Source organism: Oncorhynchus kisutch, linkage group LG1, assembly GCF_002021735.2.
Source record: "Oncorhynchus kisutch isolate 150728-3 linkage group LG1, Okis_V2, whole genome shotgun sequence".
Lineage (NCBI taxonomy): Eukaryota > Metazoa > Chordata > Actinopteri > Salmoniformes > Salmonidae > Oncorhynchus > Oncorhynchus kisutch.
The window spans coordinates 45838086-45859273 of NC_034174.2; the positions used below are offsets into that span (position 1 = coordinate 45838086).

At 42.0% G+C, this 21188-nt stretch overlaps 1 protein-coding gene across 1 annotated transcript; it reads right to left on the reverse strand.

Moving 5' to 3' along the window:
* Positions 1 to 16182: 16182 nt before the first annotated feature.
* Positions 16183 to 21188, reverse strand: LOC109892901 (SUZ domain-containing protein 1). Its single transcript, XM_020485771.2, has 4 exons — positions 21041 to 21188; positions 20226 to 20275; positions 19867 to 20136; positions 16183 to 19774 (listed from the first exon to the last, which is right to left on the reverse strand). Exons 1-4 carry the CDS (start codon positions 21089 to 21091, stop codon positions 19663 to 19665), a joined length of 483 nt encoding a protein of 160 aa, XP_020341360.1. The 5' UTR covers positions 21092 to 21188; the 3' UTR covers positions 16183 to 19662.

Consider the following 21188-nt stretch of genomic DNA (forward strand, 5'->3'; position numbering starts at 1 on the left):
TCTCTGCAGCTGCCACCACAACATTTATTTCTGTGATACCATTTCTGCGATACAGTTGATAACCATGGCAATGAATGCAAAGAAGACAACCTTACTGAAGTACAAATTCATATCACCCCATATTCGCCAAGGCCATATTACTCAACCTTGACCCATCATCCTCTACTCTTTTCACTGCCTCACCATATGACACCTTCTGTTCTACTCTGGCAACCTCAACCGGTCTCTCTTGCACCGGACACTTCTGATCCCCAAAAACATGGCACTCCCACAATTGACACAGTTTAGTCATGACTATCCTGTGAGGATCCAAATAGGTCAGATCAGCTTGGCAATGGATTTTTTATTTGACCTTTATTTAACTAGGCAAGTCAGTTAAGAACAAATTCTTATTTTCAAAGACGGCCTAGGAACAGTGGGTTAACTGCCTGTTCAGGGGCAGAATGGCAGATTTGTACCTTGTCAGCTCGGGGATTTAGACTAGTAACCGAAAGGTTGCAAGTTCAACACTCTAACCACTAGTCTACCCTGCGATGACTTCGTGTAGTACATCTTTTGATTAGTGATGCACGGTTGATGCATGGAATGTGCCTTTGTTTTACATACGTTTTCCGCTGAAACTCTAACAAGTTCTAAAGCGAATACTGGAACAATATGTCTAACATAGAACATGTGAAATGGTCAGTGGTGATCTAAAGATTAATAATGTCATTTTGGTTGTTATTTTGTGATGCCATTAAACATGTTATAAAGGAAATACTGTAACTTGAAAAGTATATACACTTCATGTACGAAGTCTCCATCCTCTACGTTGTGTATGAAATGTGACAAATGATTAAAGTGTTTTTGTTAAGAGAGGGATGTGATCTTAGAAACTAAGAGGTAATTGTTTCTATAACTTTGTACAAGTGAGTAGTCACTGCTCCTTGAGTGAGGTCAGAGAGCCTGTCAGCCTCACAAACCGTCCATTTTGAATGAACTGTATAAAATGGTGTGTTAAGAATTAACATATCAGACCAGAGAGGCGTTGAGCTGCAGCTCACGTTCAAAGTGGTTTGAACAATTATATCTCAACACGAGTTAGAGACGATACTCATCTCCCGTAAAATCACTGCCGATATTCACCTCTCCGAAAATCATAGCTGTCCTAAGTAAATATCTAGAAAAGTGAACTTAAGTGGGACCATTCTACTACTCTTCTCAAAATCACAGAAGTACGCTACTCTCATCACTCAATGGGAACAATCGACATGGCTGGCTAAAGAGGCAACTTTAGGAGCGAATGGAAGGGAAATCAACTCTGTAGTTCTGTTCAGGACTACACGAAAAACCAAGGCATTTACACGTAAATACATTCATGATTATAAACAGGCGAGTAGTTTCTAAATGTACCAAAGTATTATGTCTGTCCTTCTCTCCCTGTCCCTCACCATCCCTTTTGTAACAAGCCGCCATATTGTGTCAGTCCGCTAGGGACCTGTTTCTAATGTAGTAAGTGTGTATGTTTATCTTGTGTTACCATTTAGTTGTTTCCTAGAGTCGGGGATCCCTTTGGGTGCACGTTTTGGCTTTTGCCCTAGCACTACACAGCTAAAAACAGGCAACCCCCCCCCCCCCCAAAAAAATGTGTTTTCATTTTTAGCTTAAAACCTTGTGTGACTAGGGGGCAGTATTTTCATTTTTGGAAAAATAACGTTCCCGTAGTAAACGGGATATTTTGTCAGGACAAGATGATAGAATATGCATATAATTGACAGCTTAGGATAGAAAACACTCTAAAGTTTCCAAAACTGTAAAAATATTGTCTGTGAGTATAACAGAACTGATATTGCAGGCGAAAGCCTGAGAAAAATCCAATCCGGAAGTGCCTCATGTTTTGAAAGCGCTGCGTTCCAATGCATCCCTATTGAGCAGTGAATGGGCTATCAACCAGATTACTTTTTCTCCGTATTCCCCAAGGTGTCTACAGCATTGTGACGTAGTTTTACGCATTTATGTTGAAGAATACCCTTAAGTGGCTACATTGCGCAACTAGTCACCTGATGGCTCCCAGTGATTCTCGAGTAAAATATAGAGGTAGCCATTATTCCAATCGGTCCTACTGAAAAACCAATTGTTCCGGTGGATATATTATCAAATAGATATTTGAAATACACCTTGAGGATTGATTATAAACAACGTTTGCCATGTTTCTGTCGATATTATGGTGCTAATTTGGAATATTTTTCTGCAATATTTTGACTGCAATTTCCAGGCGATTTCTCAGCCAAACGTGAAGAACAAACGGAGCTATTTCGCCTACAAAAATAATATTTTTGGGAAAAAAGGAACATTGGCTATCTAACTGGGAGTCTCGTGAGTGAAAACTTCCGAAGCTCATCAAAGGTAAACGATTTAATTTGATTGCTTTTCTGATTTCCGTGACCAAGTTACCTGCTGCTAGCTGGACAAAATGCTATTCTAGGCTATCGATAAACTTACACAAATGCTTGTCTAGCTTTGGCTGTAAAGCATATTTTGAAAATCTGAGATGACAGGGTGATTAACAAAAGGCTAAGCTGTGTCTCAATATATTTCACTTCACTATTTCACTATATTTCACTATTCACTTTTCATGAATAGGAATATTTTCTAGGAATATTTATGTCTGTTGCGTTATGCTAACTAGTGTCAGTCAATGATTATGCTCCCTCATGCGGGATGGGGAGTCACTAGAGGTTTTTAAAATGTGGGTCTCTGCCCCACCTGCCCTGAATGACGGGTCGCCACAGAGCGTGATCATAATTATTTTAGTGATCCATGGTAGACGTCCTTCCAAACAACAATGCCCCCAACCAGCTGAACTGTATTTGCACTTGACTGTTTATGGATGAGAAAGTGAAATTGACATTTCCAAAAAAGTTTAGCGGGGATGCTGCTTTGCGATCTATTGCCTAGGACAGGGCTCTCCAACCCAGTTCTTGTCGTAGAGATACCATGCTGTAGGTTCACTCCAACACTGATCTAGCGCATTTAATTCAATAATTAGCTGGTTGATAAACAATCGGATTAGTTACAACTGGGGTTGGAGCGAAAAACCACAGGAAGGCAGGTCAACAGGAACAAGGTTGGATAGCCCTGACATCAACAGCCAGCCAGGGTTTCATTAAATAAACTATAGACAATACTTTTATTGCACCCTGAGGGCTAATTAAACTGATGCATTTGGCGATGTTAAACTTAAAATTTACTGGCACTATGAAGAATAGAGTAGCCATACTAACTTATGAGGCTTTGCTAAACAAGACATTTCTAGAAACACCAATATAAAGCCTATGCGCACGGTTCTGTCTGTCTGCCCCGATCCTCTATCTTAGCTATAAAAAATGTAAAAACCCTAGTGTGTGTTTGGTCTAAGGTCTGTTGCATGAAGAATAGCTCAGCCTATTCACCAAAAAACCCTACTTTAGTGCACTTGCGCGAGACACTGCATACAACACCCATTCTGCCAACGCACACATCCCTGGGTCGCTCCCCTTTTCAGTTCGCTACAGCCAGCAACTGGAGCAAGCTGCAACAAACAATTAAACTGGACAGTTTTATCTCAATCTCTTCATTCAAAGACTCAATCATGGACACTCTTAGACATTTTTAGCTGCTTTGTGTGGTGTATTGTTATCTTTACCTTCTTAACCTTTGTGCTGTTGATTGTGCCCAATCATGTTTGTACCATGTTTTGTGCTGCTACCATGTTGTTATGTGTTGCAGCCTTGCGTCTCTTTTTATGTAGTGTTGTGTCTTGTTGTGATGCGTGTTTTGTCCTATATTTATATTGTATTTTATTTAGTTTTATCCCAGGTCCCGTCCCCGCAGGAGGCCTTTTGCCAGGCCGTCAGTGTAAATAAGAATTTGTTCTTAACTGACTTGCCTAGTTAAATAAAGGTTACATTTTTTTAAAGTCAAGAATTTGCTAAATACTGCATTGGGATAGCCTACATCTTTTGATTAGCGATGCACGGTTGTGACTTTCTACCTGGTGGCCGACACACCTACCTATGACTGGCTGTGCCCCCCTCCCATCATTCTCTCTCCCTCGCTCTTGAAGTAGACTATAGCAAATAGTTTCCTCCGTTGGAAAAATAATGAATCTTAAGAGTCGATTAACCTTGACACCCAGAAATTGGAGTCGATGGGCAAGGAGAGGTGCCCAAAAGTCGTGATAGATAGAGGCTAACAACTGTTGTCTAAGTTACAATATAGTGGCATGGACATATGATGACACTGCCATCATTATCATGTCGTCGCTAACCATAGCTAGCTACCATAGTGATCCCTCGAGAGTAGCTAATTTCTGAGCATCATTCAAGTTTGCTAACTAGCTAGGCAGCTGTGCAAGAAATTCTATAATTATGCTAGCTAATTGTTTCAACGCACCATCCCAGTGTGAAATTACAAGACAAAATGTGTTTGTAGATCGACTGTGGTGAATGAAACTACAGCAACCAATGTGATAACGGCTGAGGTAATTTGCTGTTCTCCAAATAGCATTTTAGAGTTCAAAAATTGGTGTCAGGGAAAATGACACCCATTCATATAACCTTTATTTAACTAGACAAGTCGGTTAAGAACAAATTCTTATTTACAATGACCGCCTACCCCGGCCAAACCCAAACCAAAATTTTGCGCCGCCCTATGGGACACCCGATCACGGCCAGTTGTGATACAGCCCGGGATTGAACCAGGGTTTGTAGTGACACCTCAAGCACCGAAATGCAGTGCCTTAGACCGCTGCTCCACTTGGGAGCCCAGAGTGTTGTTGTTGTCCCAAACAAAAAATGTGAGCCATTCCATGAATGGCGTGCCTTCTGGTTAGTGTAATTTTGTAAAATAAATAATAACTATACACTTCAGCTAATTGTAGCATTGCTATAAAGAGCACATGCTCAACTTCGTAACAAACATGTTTTCCCCATCTCAAGCTGTTAAATTAAGAAAAATTATTACTAAAGTGACTAAAAGTGACAAAAAGTGCCTGTAACAGGGTTAATGATTTATTCTTAAAATCAACAATAACATGTTTTCCCCATCTCAAGCTGTTAAATTAAGAAAAATTAGTTGAACTGTAACTGATCGATAAACACATATTTCCATATAGTTTGTAGCTAACTCATGTACAGTACTTGTGATAGCCACACATTCAGGGTCTGTTCTACAGCCTACTTGAAATGTACATCAGTAAAGTAGAGTCTGTAGTGAAGATCACTTGGGGGCAGGCCCAGTCTCTTCAGCCATCATCTTTCACTTTGACATCATTGTCTTCGTCATCATCAGTATCAACATCATCTACCCCCTCAGGCAGTGGGATATTCCTGTCACGGCAGATATTATGCAGGATGGCACAGATTTTTATTTATTTTACCTTTATTTAACTAGGCAAGTCAGTTAAGAACAAATTCTTATTTTCAATGACGGGGTAATACTTATGGATCATTCTGAAAGAGACCTCTTTGACCTTGTCAACAACCAAGTATTTGTGTGGTAATAACCAGATGTATATTCCAGTAACTTGTGACATAAGGAATGGATTCAATATCCCTTTGAAATAAAGCACGTATAGATCTGTTGTTTTGAGGGAGCGAGGAGAAACATATTTTCCCAATTGGAGAGTCAACTGGATTAATAAATGAGGGTAGATCAAGAAGGTGAGGTCTGGTTACACCTCTAAATAACATAAGAGAATACCATCATGGTTGCCATTTTTACGTCTCTGCTTTCACTACGAAGGAAGTTTGCGGTAGTTTCACGAGCCAATGCTAACTAGCATTAGTGCAATGACTGGAAGTCTACAGGAACAGTTAGTACGCTAGCTGTTCCTGTTCATCTGAGGAAATTAGTCATTGGAGCTAATTGCAGGGTTTTTTCTGTATAGAAAATTCATAGGCGGGCCATCTAAGTAGAGCTCTGCTACCCGACCTCGACATTTTACATTAGGTTAGAGCTGGGTAGGGCCTGTTCTTCCATCAATAACTAGGGTACAGGCAGGGCTCGGGTATCTCTAAATTTACATTTTGAAGGTGAGCCATTTGCTTGTGCTCTGCTGCGCAGTACATACCATTGTGTTTGAACATTGTGCTTCAACATAATCAAATATAAAACAGGAAGGATTATTTCACAGAATACTGTACCTTAAATTAGAGCGATGATAAGTAGCTAACAGCTATATGCTCGCTCATGTCCCTTCATTGAGCAGAGCAGCCCAGCTGAGCCGTTGCTATTGATGCTTGCAGAGGAGCTGCACGCAAGGAGCAAGTGACAGACAGAGAGATAATCATTTCTGGTTTCAGGCCAGACCTTAAATTTGGCAGAAGCAATTGGGCCTGTGTAGGGTAGGGCCTGAGCATAGGGCTTAGCCTTAAAAATGAATTCCCTTGCAGGGCTCTACGTCTAAGTGCTAATGTAACGGATGTGAAATAGCTAGCTAGTTAGCGGTGGTGCACGCTAAATAGCGTTTCAATCGGTGACGTCACTTGCTCTGAGACCTTGAAGTAGTGGTTCCCCTTGCTCTGCAAGGGTATGGGCGAGGGGACGGTCTAAAGTTATACTGTTACACAAATTTTCAGGCTGGAAACCTGTTTCAGTTCAACCGGAAGCATGGAGAAAAAATATAGAACTACTGTATATACAGTGCCAGTCAAAAGTTTGGACACACCTACTCATTCCAGGGTTTTTATAAAAAATATATATATATTCTACATTGTAGAATAATAGTGAAGACATAAAAACTATGAAATAAAACATAGATTTGAGATTCTTCAAAGTAGCCATCCTTTGCCTTGATGACAGCTTTGCACTCTCTTGGTATTCTCTCAATCAGCTTCATGAAGTAGTCACCTGGAATGGATTTAAATTAACAGGTGTGCATTGTAAAAAGTTAGTTTGTGGGATTTCTTTCCTTCTTAATGCATTTGAGCCAATCAGTTGTGTTGTGACAAGGTAGGGGGGTATACAGACGATAGCCCTATTTGGTAAAATACCAAGTCCATATTATGGCAAGAACAGCTCAAATAAGCAGAGAAACAACAGTCCATCATTACTTTAAAACATGAAGGACAGTCAATCCGGAAAATTTCAAGAACTTTGAAAGTTTCTTCAAATGCAGTCGCAAAAACCATCAAGCGCTATGATGAAACTGGCTCTCATGAGGACCACCACAGGAAAGGAAGACCAAGAGTTACCTCTACAGCAGAAAATATGTTTATTAGAGTTAACTGCACCTCAGATTGCAGCCCAAAATAAATGCTTCACAGAGTTCAAGTAAGAGACATATCTCAAGATCAACTGTTCAAGGAGACTGTGTGAATCAGGTCTTCATGGTCGAATTGCTGCAAAGAAACCACTACTAAAGGACACCAATAATAAAAAGAGACTTCCTTGGGCCAAGAAACACGAGCAATGGACATTAGACCAGTGGAAATCTGTCCTTTGGTCTGATGAGTCCAAAGTTTAGATTTATAGTTCCAACCGCCGTGTCTTTGTGAGAAACAGAGTAGATGAATGGAAGATCTCTGCATGTGTGGTTCCCACCATGAAGCATGGAGGAGGAGGTGTGATGGTGGGGAGGTGCTTTGCTGGTGACACTGTCAGTGAATTATTTAGAATTCAAGGCACACTTAACCAGCACTACCACAGCATTCTGCAGCGAAACCCTATCCCATCTGGTTTGTGCTTAGTGGGATTATCATTTGTTTTTCAACAGGACAATGACCCAAAACACACCTCCACATGTAACATGGCTGAAATAGACATTCTTAGTTGTATGAGTTTTGTCATAATTAAGCAGTCATGTTATGTATGTATAGTTGTGACGCCATCTGCTGTATTATTTGAGTAACTGCATCCCGTGTGTATCCATATATGTGTGCATGATCACGCCACATCCAGCTATAGAGTTGTTAACCTTTGATGGTTGTATGTATCGTGATCCATGCTGCACCCAGAGTTTTCACTTTTAAAGTTATATCTAATGTATGTTAGGCTGAAAACCATATTGTTTTATAATCATTATCGATTTTGACACATTATGTGATAGTGTTACAGAGTTGTTCCATGTATTTATAATTTCAATTCAATTCCTCAATCAATTCCTCCTTTGGCCGCCTCTCCTTCTAGTTCTCTGCTGCCAATGACTGGAACGAACTACAAAAATCTCTGAAACTGGTGGTGCAGTGGTTAAGGGCGCTGTACTGCAGCGCCAGCTGTGCCATCAGAGTCCCTGGGTTCGTGCCCAGGAGGTCCGTGGGGGGACGCACAATTGGCCTAGCGTCGTCCGGGTTAGGGAGGGCTTGGTCGGTAGGGATGTCCTTGTCTCATCGCGCACCAGCGACTCCTGTGCAGTGCGCGCTAACCAAGGTAGCCAGGAGCACGGTGTTTCCTCTGACTTATTGGTGCTGCTGGCTTCCTGGTAGGATGTCGGCTGTGTTAAGAAGCAGTGCGACTTGGTTGGGCTGTGTATCGGAGGACGCATGACTTTCAACCTTCGTTCAACCTTTGTATCGATGAGACTTATCTCCCTCACTAGCTTTAAGCACCAGCTGTCAGAGCAGCTCACATATTACTGCACCATAGCCCATCTATGCACATTCTTCCACTGCAAATCTACCATTCCAGTGTTTTACTTGCTATATTGTATTTACTTCGCCACCTGCCTTATAGACTTATTTTTCTATTGTATTATTTATTGACTGTTTTACTCCATGTGTAACTCTGTGTTGTTGTATGTGTCGAACTGCTTTGCTTTATCTTGGCCAGGTAGCAATTGTAAATGAGAACTTGTTCTCAACTTTCCTACCTGGTTAAATAAAGGTGAAATAAAAATAAAATAAAAAAATGTATAATTTTATGGACATTTACTAAATTTATACGTTGCGTTATGCCAGCTAAAGGATAGCTAACGTTCGCATTGTACTTTCTCTGCTAATGAGGCTAGTCACCTACTGACGTCACCTCCTTTCTGTTTCATGTCACTCAGATTGCATGGTGGGTTTGCAGTTGTTCTGAAGTGTACACGGTGTTGTGTATGTATTTGCAGAATAAACAGCATTGTGTCCTTTGTCGATGAGCAAAATAAAAGCATTTACACAGGCTGGGTAAGAGCTATTTGACCAAGAAGGAGAGTGCTGCATCAGATGATCTGGCCTCAATAATGACCCAATCTCAACCCCATTGAGAAAGTGTGGGATGAGTTAGACCACAGAGGGAAAGAAAAGCAGCCAACAAGTGCTCAGTATATGTGGGAACTCCTTCAAGACTGTTGGATTCCTCGTGAAGCTGGTTGAGAGAATGCCAAAAGTGTTCAAAGCTGTCATCAAGGCAAATGGTGGCTACTTTGAAGAATCTCAAATATAAAATATATTTTGATTTGTTTAACACTTTGTTGGTTACAACATGATTCCGTATGTGTTATTGTCACGTTCTGACCTTTATTCCTTTGTTTTGTCTTTATTTAGTATGGTCAGGGCGTGAGTTGGGGTGGGCAGTCTATGTTAGTTTTTCTATATTTTCTATTTCTGTGTTTGGCCTGATATGGTTCTCAATCAGAGGCAGCTGTCTATCGTTGCCCCTGATTGAGAACCATATTTAGGTAGCCTGTTTTCCTTTGTGTTTTGTGGGTGGTTATTTTCAGTCTTTGTGTGTCTGCACCAGATAGAACTGTTTCGGTTGTCACTTTGTTGTTTTGTATTTTTGAAGTGTTCAGTTTCTTATTAAAAAAATAAACACTAACCACCCTGGGCTTTGGTCCTCTCCTTCTTCCACCCAAGACAACCGTTACAGAACTACCCACCAAAAAAGGACCAAGCATCGTGGTAACAGGCAGCAGCAGCAGGAGCAGCGCTATAAGAGGGAATGGACCTGGGAGGACATTCTGGACGGCAAGGGTTGCTACACAGGGGAGGAGATCCTGGCTGGAAGGGATCGCCTCCCATGGGAACAGGTGGAGGCAGCCAGGAGAGCGGAGGCAGCAGCTAAAGGGAGCCAGCGCTTTGAGGGAACACGGCTGGCAAGGAAGCCCGAGAGGCAGCCCCAAAAATGTATTGGGGGGGCCACACGGGGAGTGTGGGGCGCACGGTGTCCCCGGTGCGTGTGCATAGCCTGGTGCGGTACATTCCAGCTCCTCGTATCGGCCGGGCTAGAGTGGGCATCGAGCCAGGTGCCATGAAGCCGGCTCTACGCATCTGGTCTCCAGTGCATCTCCTCGTGCCGGCGTACATGGCACCAGCCTTACGCATGGTGTCCCCGGTTCGCCAGCACAGCCCAGTGCGGGCTATTCCACCTCGCCGCACTGGCCTGGCTACGGGGAGCATTCAACCAGGTAAGGTTGGGCAGGCTCGGTGCTCAAGAGCTCCAGTGCGCCTGTATGGTCCAGTCTATCCGGTGCCACCTCCACGCACCAGGCACCAGGCTGTCTCTCCGTCTTCTCCCTACAGGTGCTCCCGCCTGTCCGGCGCTGCCAGAGACTTCCTCCTGCCCAGCGCTGTCAGAGCCTCCCGTCTGTCGTGAGCCGCCAGAGCCTCCCGTCTGTCGTGAGCCGCCAGAGCCTCCCGTCTGTCGTGAGCCGCCAGAGCCTCCCGTCTGTCGTGAGCCGCCAGAGCCTCCCGTCTGTCGTGAGCCGCCAGGGCCTCCCGTCTGTCGTGATCCGCCAGAGCCGCTGGTCTGTCGTGAGCCGCCGGTCAGCCGGTCTGTCGTGAGCCGCCGGTCAGCCAGGAGCCGCCCTTCACTCCGGAGCCGCCGGAGTCTCCCGCCTGTCCAGCGCTGCCGGAATCTCCCGTCCATTCGGGACCCGTGGCGAGGGTCACCAGTCCGAGGTCGGCGGCGAGGGTCACCTCATAAGAGGCCACGGGGGCGGTTGAGGAGGCGGACAAAAACTGTGGTGAAGTGGCGTCCACGTCCCGTGCCAGAGCCGCCTCCACGGACAGACGCCCACCCAGACCCTCCCCTATAGGTTCAGGTTTTGCGGCCGGAGTCCGCACCTTGGGGGGGGGGGGGGGGGTACTGTCATGTTCTGGCCTCAATTCCTTTGTTTTGTCTTTATTTAGTATGGTCAGGGCGTGAGTTGGGGTGGGCAGTCTATGTTAGTTTTTCTATATTTTCTGTGTTTGGCCTGATATGGTTCTCAATCAGAGGCAGCTGTCTATCGTTGTCCCTGATTGAGAACCATATTTAGGTAGCCTGTTTTCCTTTGTGTTTTGTGGGTGGTTATTTTCAGTCTTTGTGTGTCTGCACCAGATATAACTGTTTCGGTTGTCACTTTGTTGTTTTGTATTTTTGAAGTGTTCAGTTTCTTATTAAAAAAATAAACACTAACCACCCTGGGCTTTGGTCCTCTCCTTCTTCCACCCAAGACAACCGTTACAGTTATTTCATAGTTTTGATGACTTCACTATTATTCTACAATGTATAAAATAGTTCAAATGAAAAATCCTTGAATGAGTAGGTGTGCCCAAACTTTTGACTGGTACTGTATATTTGTACCCATCTTTGAGAACTAACAAAAGCTCTACAAATTCCCAAAACCAGGCATTCAGGGCACATTTACATATATTTTGTTATAACGTTTGAGCAGAGGAACACAATTATTGGTAATGAGATTAAAAACAGCTTATTCTCAGCTCAATGGAAAAATGTGTAGAATTGCAGAAAATGTGCTATTCAACAGCAACATTTTCTATACTCTGCCAAAATACCTTTCTAGCTAATAGACTATATTAGAGTTTTACACTTCCTCTTCCAATGAACTGTTGGAAGGTCAAAATTATGAAACTGTCTACCAAATCGATTATTTTTTAAATGCTAATTTCTTCTACTTGCCAATATCATTCACCTGACAAGACAATACGTGATTTTTTTCTGCTAACGTATGATGGGGGTCTCTGGGTCGCCGGCTTGCCTGGGTGGGGGTCCCTGGGCAAAAAAAAGCCCTTTTCTAGTCTGCTTAGAGGCTTTGCCTTTTCCTCTGTGGTGAAAGTAAGGAAATGTCTCTGCTGCCAATGAGAGAGTTAGCTAGCTACAACAGAGTTATATAATTACCAGTTTAACCTAAGATTTGTATTCCCCTTTCATCTGTACGGGTTAGCTAGCATATGAACTGAACTGCTCGACATTTACTCAATGAAAATGTCAAATATAGTTATTGAATGTGTTTATTACTGAGAAATTAACAGTGGCGTTGAGATACGCTATACCGTATTTGGGGCAGTGGAAAAAAATATAACGGAGGTAGAGGAAGACATTTTCTGAACAGAGAGTAAATGTCAACAAAGGCGACTGGACTTGTATTTCAAACCCGTGATAAAATTACATAAAACAGGTTTGTTGCAATCTCTCATGCGTTTGTGTGCGTGGTGTGTGTGTGTTTGTGAGAGAGAGAGACTTTATTGGGTATAGCTCTCTCCCTAATGGATGATTGTTATTGAGCTTAAGTCTTAGCCTCGGACCACAAGATCAACCCAGTATCTAAATATTTTATCATTTGAGTACATCGTATGTCAGCCTATTTCCCTGATATTATTCTCTACATCACCCCAGACCCACATAAATTAACTCTCCACATCCCTGAAGCAGTTTCCCCCTGAGCAGACATACTGTGCACACACACCACATAATTTCAACATGGATAATTGGGTCATATTTAGTTGAGACGTTGATCAATGAGATTACAACCTATATTCACCCACTCAAAAAGACAGCCAAAAGTTAGTTGAATTTCCAATGTGTTATCACTATGCTTTCAACCATCTAAAAGCACAACCAAATTCCAATGGAAAAACAATGACAGATTTTTGAGTTAAGTGTCACCCAAATGTCTATCACTGAGCTTTCAACCATTTAAAAGCATAACAAAGTTCAAATGGGAATACAATGTCAGAAATGTTGTTTATTTATACAACAGATTAATGTGTTATCATTGTGCTTCATCTAATAGCTGAACCAAATGACTTGGATTGCAGTTGAGATTACAGTAAAGTACATGGTGCAAGTGATCAACATCACTTCTGCGCAGATTATGGGGAAAGGGGAAGAAATTCTATGTGTAACGCCTTTAACTATTTACTGTATTACAAAAGTAATATTGAATTGTGTTCGGTTGACAATGCAACCAAATATCAACATTAAAAGGAAATGTATCTACTGATTGGATAGCTCCATCTGAGCTACTGACTTTAATTCCAATTTGTCTACAAATTAACAATTGATATTCACGTCTCCATCTCAACCAAAAATGCACTTTAAATAAAGTTTGATTTAGTCCTGTACTTTAACTTTGATTTATGGTTGAAATGGACACATGAATCCAACATAATATGTTGACTTTATATGATGACTTTATATGAGGACTTTATATGAGGACTTTTCAAATGCATTCGGAAAGTATTCAGACCCCTTGACTTTTTCCACATTTTGTTACGTTACAGCTTTATTCTAAAATAGATGAAATATGTTTTTTCCTCATCAATCTACACCAAAAAAATATGTAACAAAAATATCTTATTTACATTTACAGTATTCAGACCCTTTGCTATGAGTCTCAAAATTGAGCTCAGGTGAATCTTGTTTCCATTTAACCTTTATTTAACTAGGTATGTCAGTTAAGAACAAATTCTTATTTTATAATGACAGCTTACCGCGGCCAAATCCTCCCCTAATAACCTAAATGACGCTGGGCCGATTATGCACCGCCCCATAGTACTCCCGATCACAGCCTGTTGTGATACAGCCTAGGATCAAACCAGGGTCTGTAGTGACTCTAGTACTGAGATGCAGTGCCTTAGACCGGTGCGCTACTCGGGAGCCTTGAGATGCTTCTACAACTTGATTGTCCAACTGAGGTAAATTCAATTGATTGGACATGATTTGGAAAGGCACACACCTGTCTATGTAAGGTCCCACAGTTGACAGCATATGTCAGAGCAAAAACCAAGCCATGAGGTTGAAGAAATTGTGCGTAGAGCTCAAAGACAGGATTGTGTTGAGGCACAGATCTGGGGAAGGGTACCGCATGGCAAGCGATACCAGAGCGCCAAGTCTAGGTCGAAGAGGCTTCTAAACAGCTTCTACCCCCAAGCCATAAGACTCCTGAACATTTAATCACATGGCTACCCAACATTTTGCTTTGCCCCCCACCCCCTCTTTATACGCTGCTGCTACTCCTGTTATTATCTATGCATAGTCACTTTAATAACTCTACCAACATGTACATATTACCTCAATTACCTCGACCAACTGGTGCCCCCGCACATTGACTCTGTACCGGAACCCCCTGTATATAGTCTCGCTATTGATATTTTACTGCTGCTCTTTAATTACCTGCTCCTTTTATTTCTTATTCTTATTTGTATTTTTTAAAACTGCACTGTTGGTTTGTAAGTAAGCATTTCACTGTAAGTTCTGTTGTATTTGGCCCATGTGACTAATAAAAGGCACATGACAGCCCGCTTGGAATTTGCCAGAATGCCAGAGAAACAAGATTCTCTAGTCTGATGAAATCAAGATGGAACTCTTTGGCCTGAATGCCAAGCGTCACGTCTGGAGGAAACCTGGCACCATCCCTACGGTGAAGCATGGTGGTGGCAGCATCATGCTGTGGGGATGTTTTTCAGCAGCACTGGGACTGGGAGACTAGTCAGGATTGAGGCAAAGATGAACAGAGCAAAGTAGAGAGATCCTTGATGAAAACCTGCTCCAGAGCGCTCAAGACCTCAGAATGTTTACTTTTCCAACAGGACAACGACCCTAAGCGCACAGCCAAGACAACGCAGGAGTGGCTTCGGGACAAGTCTCTGAAAGTCCTTGAGTGGCCCAGCCAGAGCCCGAACTTGAACCCGATCCAACATCTCTGGAGAGATCTGAAAATAGCTGTGCAGCGACGCCCCCCCCCCCCCCCCCCCCCAATTTATAAGACTTGTTCATAAAGGAACATTTGTTCATAAGAAGGGCCTGAGATCAAAGTCAATATTCAGACCACTAGGGGTCAATGTTTTTAGATAGCCTACAAAGCCTCCCTTTGTAGTAGTAGGATCTCGATGTTACCTCCTCTCCTTGGTAGAGCAACATGCTCAATGCCTGTGTATTTGAGGGAGGAGATGGGATGGTTACCTTCAACAGAATGAGCTGCTACTGGATAGTCAATGTTTTTACACCTGATTGAGCTGCGGTGTTCAGCTATGTGTTGTTTTAATTGTCTTTTCGTTTGTCCTACGTAGGCTTTTCCACATGAACAGGTGATGAAATAGATTACTCCCTTGGTCTTGCATGAGATGATACCCCTAACAGGGATCTTTTGATCTGCATGTGGGTGTCTGAAGAAATACGTTTTTATAGTGCTATTGCACTGTGTGCGCATGAGCTACATTTGTAGTTCCCATTTGGGATAGGTGTCAAGAGTGTCTGAGTGGGCTCAGGTGGCATGTCAGATCTCACCAAACTATCTCCAATATTGCGGCCACGCTTATCAAAGAGAACACGAGCAAAGAAAGGACCAAAGCAGGGAAGTCAGTAAGCTGAAAGTTCCATTGAGTGATCAGGTAAGAACCCACACAGTGTCCTGATTGATGAGGGGGGAAACGACTTGATCAATTTTAGAATAAGGCTGAAACATAAAATGTGGAAAAGGTTTTAAATATCCTTAAGTGTCAAAAGTAAAAAAAATAATTTAAAATTCTTTAAGCAAACCAGACGGCACAATTTTCTTCTTTTTATTTATGGATAGCCATGGGCACACTAAATAATAATTTACAAACTAAGCATTTGAGAGGCAGTTAGGATGACCAGGGATGTTCTCTTGATAAGAGTGTGAATTGGACACTTTCAAGTACTTTTGAGTGTCAGGGAAAATGTACTGAGTAAAAAATACATTATTTTCTTAAGAAATGTAGTGGAGTAAGTTATCAAAAATATAAATAGTAAAGTACAGATACCCCCAAAAAACTACTTAAATTGTACTTTAAAGTATTTTTACAAGTACTTTACCCCATTGCGCTTACTTGTAGGAGGACATTTTTCCAAAGTAAAACACTAACCTTTCTGCACATAGCACACATGGATATGACCTATAACTTAAACGTTATTGACATTTGCATCTCAAAATGTTACTTTTTTGCCAAAATAAAAATGTTTGTCCATGTCTAAACAGGCCAATGGCTTTTAGAATATGTTCTCTAATTACTGCAGTTTATTCATACAAAATAGACAGAACACATCCTGGACACACATTGTAGAGCAGTGGTATCCAAAGTCCCGGTCGTGACTCCTAGTTGGGTCGTAAAATGTATTAATAAGAGTACAGATTCTTGTATTGGACAATATACAAACGGTTTTAAGAAAGATAATTGAAAAACACTTTTGAGTTAATGTATTTTTGGTTTTATTTTTATTTTGAAAATGGTACGACTTGAGGGCTATTTGTTGATGTAAAAATAGAAATGTACCGATTTGAACATTGTGTCATTTGATTTGGTGTGGGGTCATGAGAAAAATCAGCGGGAAAAAATGGGGTCCCCGAAAAATTTTGAATACCACTGTTGTAGTGTGTTGGGCTAGACAAACAAAGGACACAAGTAAGTGTTCAACGATATGACAGTTCCAAGGAGATATACATTAGGACGACACTTCACACACATTTTTAGATCAGGTTAGTAAGAACACAAGATGCATGTCAATGGTGCTTACTGCGGGGTTTAACACATCGTTTTTTTTAACAGGACAGACTATTAAATATCTCCACAACATCAAGGGGAAATCTGAAATGTCTGGCACCATACTCATTTTAAAGCTACAACAGCTCAATAGAATATGAGAGAAAGTTAGCCATATATGTAGTTCTTACTGCTATGGTTTAGGTTAGAATAATAATTCCAAGCATTAGTCTAACTGAAAGTTAACTATTTTAAATAATTGTACATTAGGTATAACTTCAAAAGCACACAAAGAGCTCATTGGGCATTGACCAAAATTGACAATGGTTGCATTAAGCATTTCTGAAATGCAACTTATGTTGGTTGTGCAGAATATCATATTCACATGATTGCTCAAAAAATTCTGTCATATTAATGCATTTGAAATTCTTCCTGTAGTCAGAGGGCCATTTAAGGTTATGGTTTCAGCTATGCTTGGTATCTGTAAAACACCTAATATTTGACTAAAAGTACATGCACATTTTCCATTTCACAAAATAGAAAAATAAAACTCTACACCAAACAAAAATATTTGCAATTGCGTTTAACTTTACTTTTCAATATTATTTTATTAAAGGGAATTTTTAAAAAACTTTACAGGTTGATTTGTTTGTTGTGTTCGCATGACAGAAGAGAAAAGCGTCATCTCTTCATTGTCGCCCCATATCCGAAGGCTGAGTTACTGGAATTGCGCAGGCTCATCAAGCACATCGTTGGGGTCAATTCGGTTTTGAATTCAAATTCACTTCACAAACGGAATAAATCCTCAGAAATAAAAAAGCTATTTTCTATTCAGGCATTACATTTCAATTCGCTTCCTGAATTAAACTGAATTGAGCCTAACCCTGTTCAGGAGGATCATACTAATCCAGGGTTAGACTCTAGTCTCCTCCTCCCTCCCTTCCCCAAGCTGATCTCTGATCCATGTAGACAAGACAGGTGTGGAAACCGCACCCAGGGGTTTCTACAATCCACCTGGGTTTCTCCACCGTATTGCTTTCACCTGTCCAGCCATCTCTGCTCAGTGATCCCAGAAAGGATAAAGGATGAGGTTGAGTACTCTTCAATGGCCCAGACGTAACATACTCTAGGTATAGTCCAAATAAGAACCAAATCACACCCAAATAAGGTTACTGGGTGTGACTTTCTTTACATATTAGGCTGTGAAACAATTCCAGCCAGTCACTGCACCACTGGGATTACATGTGAGCAGACCAAAGACTTTGCTTGGCCACTCCAGCATTAAAACCTGCCTGAGGGGCCAACAAAACCACCTTTCCTGAGGTTCTAAGGCGGGCCAATTGACAGAAATGAGAGAAAGGGAGGTTACAGGGAGATTTTTAAACACATTTTTTTTTAAAGGAGGGTGGTGGGTGTTTAAATCTCAGCATCCAAGAGCATTAACCTGAGGTGCCTCAGTTACTGTGGGGTCCAATATGAAACCAAAGATAATTTAAGGCGTTTGAGTCAACACATTTACTATAGTTTAAAACAGCCAATATGTAGTTTCTTGTTATTTCATTTACAAAACTACATAGATTGGATAGACAGAGCTATGACATGTTCCTCCGCTGGGGATAAAAGGGCTTCCTTTCAACTTTGGCACTCTTTAACAATAACATTGCCTTCTAACCAAGCAAAAATCAAAACTTTATGTCAATCTCCATCTAACTCAGTTTGTTATTCTGTCATTCTCCTTGATCCAGCATGTCTTTACCGTAAAATAACAAGTGCTCCTCTCTCCAAGTAAGGCAACCCTGGAGAGACACAATGAAAGACAGGACAGAACAGAGGTGCTGCTTAAAACACTCCCAGCCAATGGCTTCCTCTTCAAACAACCCTGAATCAAAAGAAAGCGATGGCCTTCTTCATGCTCCTTGTCATCGGTGGCCCCTCTCTTCGCAAATGAAGCAACAAGGCCACGCAGTGTGGACATTTTTACAGGATTACTTTTTGGCCATCCATAAACTATTTTCTCCTAATCTCAGCATATACTTACAGTATCGTTTCAAAAATGGCTACTACTTTCAATGACTACCTGTATAAGATGCTATAAAACATTCAGCTTCACTAACATTTTCTGTCATTTGTTTTTCTTCTATATCATTCCCACTTTGAAAACAGACATGAATTTAAAAAAAAACTAGATGCAATAACAGAAGAGACACCATTAATCTAACAACCTTCCCAAATTCACCATTCAGTTACTGCCCAGATGTTAAACAAAAAAACAAAGAAAAATAAAATTACAGTAAAATGTTTTTTGTTTGTTGTTGAAATAACTTAAAAACAAAACAGATGAATATTAACAGATACAGCACAGGCAGTCTAACTAAAGAAGGCGGGGCTTACATGTTGATTTCGGAATTATTGCTTGAACATGCTAACACGAAGTGGCACCTTGTCACTCCCCTGCTCTATCCATGGCCCTACACTCACACCCGGAGCAAGGTTCCTTCCTCACTTCCCCCTGGCCACCTTTCAGTCCCACAGAACCAGTCTGTAATTTCCCTGGAGGGCAGGTATGCCCGGGACCTAGGAGGACCCTGGTCCTTAGCAGGAGAGGGACAGTGGAGAGGGGCATGGGGCAGCTCAGGGTGCATCATGGGAGATATCACAGTGTGTGGAATCCTGAGGGACTGCCCTTCTCACAGTGTGGGACAGAGAGGAGATCTGACTTGACACTCAGCTCCTCTCTGCCATCTCCCTGCAACCCTCTGCGCAGGCTGGAGACAGGGCAGAGGGCGAAAGGCAATGAGCGTACCAACAGTCAGCAGAAAGGGGTGGGAGGGATACTTCATCTCATTCTGTGGGCCAATATATTCTGTTTGTCCTAATCTAAATTTTTCAATTTCATCCCACCACTCTGCTCTTCATGCACTATGCTACCTCCCCCTTTATCCCCTGCACACCATGCCCCCATGGAGACGATGGATCCCCCTCTCCCTTCTGCACTCTATCTGCAGTGACGGAAGCCTGTGGTGCCGTCTGGGCCAGTGGGTTGGCGGATCAGGTGATTGTTTGGACGAACCGGTTCTGGCTGTGGCTGGGCACTCACTCGCACTGGTCTAATGGGGAAAGACAACGAAATGTAAATGGATGAGAAACAACACAATAAGATTGTTTACATAACCCATACCATTGAGTGTAGGTGTCTAACCTGTCTTGGCTGGGTTTGTCCTGAGGTGTTTCTTCAGAACTAGCACTACCCAAAATCCTCCTGCGGGCCTCAGCATACTCTGCCTCCCGCTGGGCCAGTGACTTCGGCTGCTGGGTGGGGCGGTTAGATGAACTAGTTGACCCTAGGGAACCGTTACTTGAGGGGCGCTTCAGAATTCGGATTTGAGGTGGGGGGGCTGCAGGTTGAGATTCATCCTGGATAACCATGGCAGTTCGTATAGGGGAGCTACCTGGGCCGATGGAGGATTTCCTGAGGGAGGGGGCAGAGTTTGTATTAAACAATAAATGTATAGCTATATCTTTACTTGGATATTTTCAGTTGGATTTTATTTCGCTCACTTTGTTTTCTGGCTTATCTTCAATTTTGCTTCGAGTCTTCTCTCAATTTCCTTGGAAACAGGCGAATAAACATAAAAACCTTTTAATTCTTAATTCAATGATTCAACGTAGGAATACGTTACATCTATAGATAATCAGAATTAATACATTTTCGTTATAAGTCACTGGTGAGAAAATGTGTTAAAAGAAAGGAGACTCGGCATAACATGATTCGACTTAGCACACTAGCTAGCCGATCTACTAACGTTTGGTAGTTATCTACATTTAATTCCAGTGCTGAAATTTGAGTTGAGTGTTAAGCATTTTCACAACAGTTGCAAAATGGTGTAGTTATTAAGTTAACTACCTAACTGGCTTAAACATAGCCAATCCAGTTTGTCGAAATTTTTCGTTAATAATTATTTCGTTGCCTAGCTAACGTTAGCTGCTAGCCGAATGACAACTGCTAGCTAACTAGCGACACTTTCCACAACCCGGCTAGCCAACTAACGTTAGTTACATAACAATAACTTGCCGCTAGTTAACGACGTTACCAGATCGTTGTTGACTCTCTTTTTACGCTTCCGCCTGATACAAAAAATAAACCATATCGTTATCTGTAGTCCTGGCCAGGCCTTTGCAACTTACGATACCCTGGAATGGCTCAACTTGGGCCTGTATCTAACCTAAGCTAGCGGAGGCTCCGACATGGCGACAGGCTGTTCGCTTCAGTTCCCTCATAAGGCATTGAATGTTTGACAGGCCAACCACACACACTGACTATTTAACACAGTTCATGTCCTAAAAACAAAATTTCCATCGCATTTCTTCCTCACCCCGCTGTCTGCAGCTTCCTCCCAGCTTTCGCAAACCTCTTCATCTTCCATATTACAGCGTCCAAGACCCACACACGAGCTCAGTGTTCACGATACAAACACACGCTGTAGCTAGCTGGATGTCTGCGCCGATGCGAAATCGAAAACC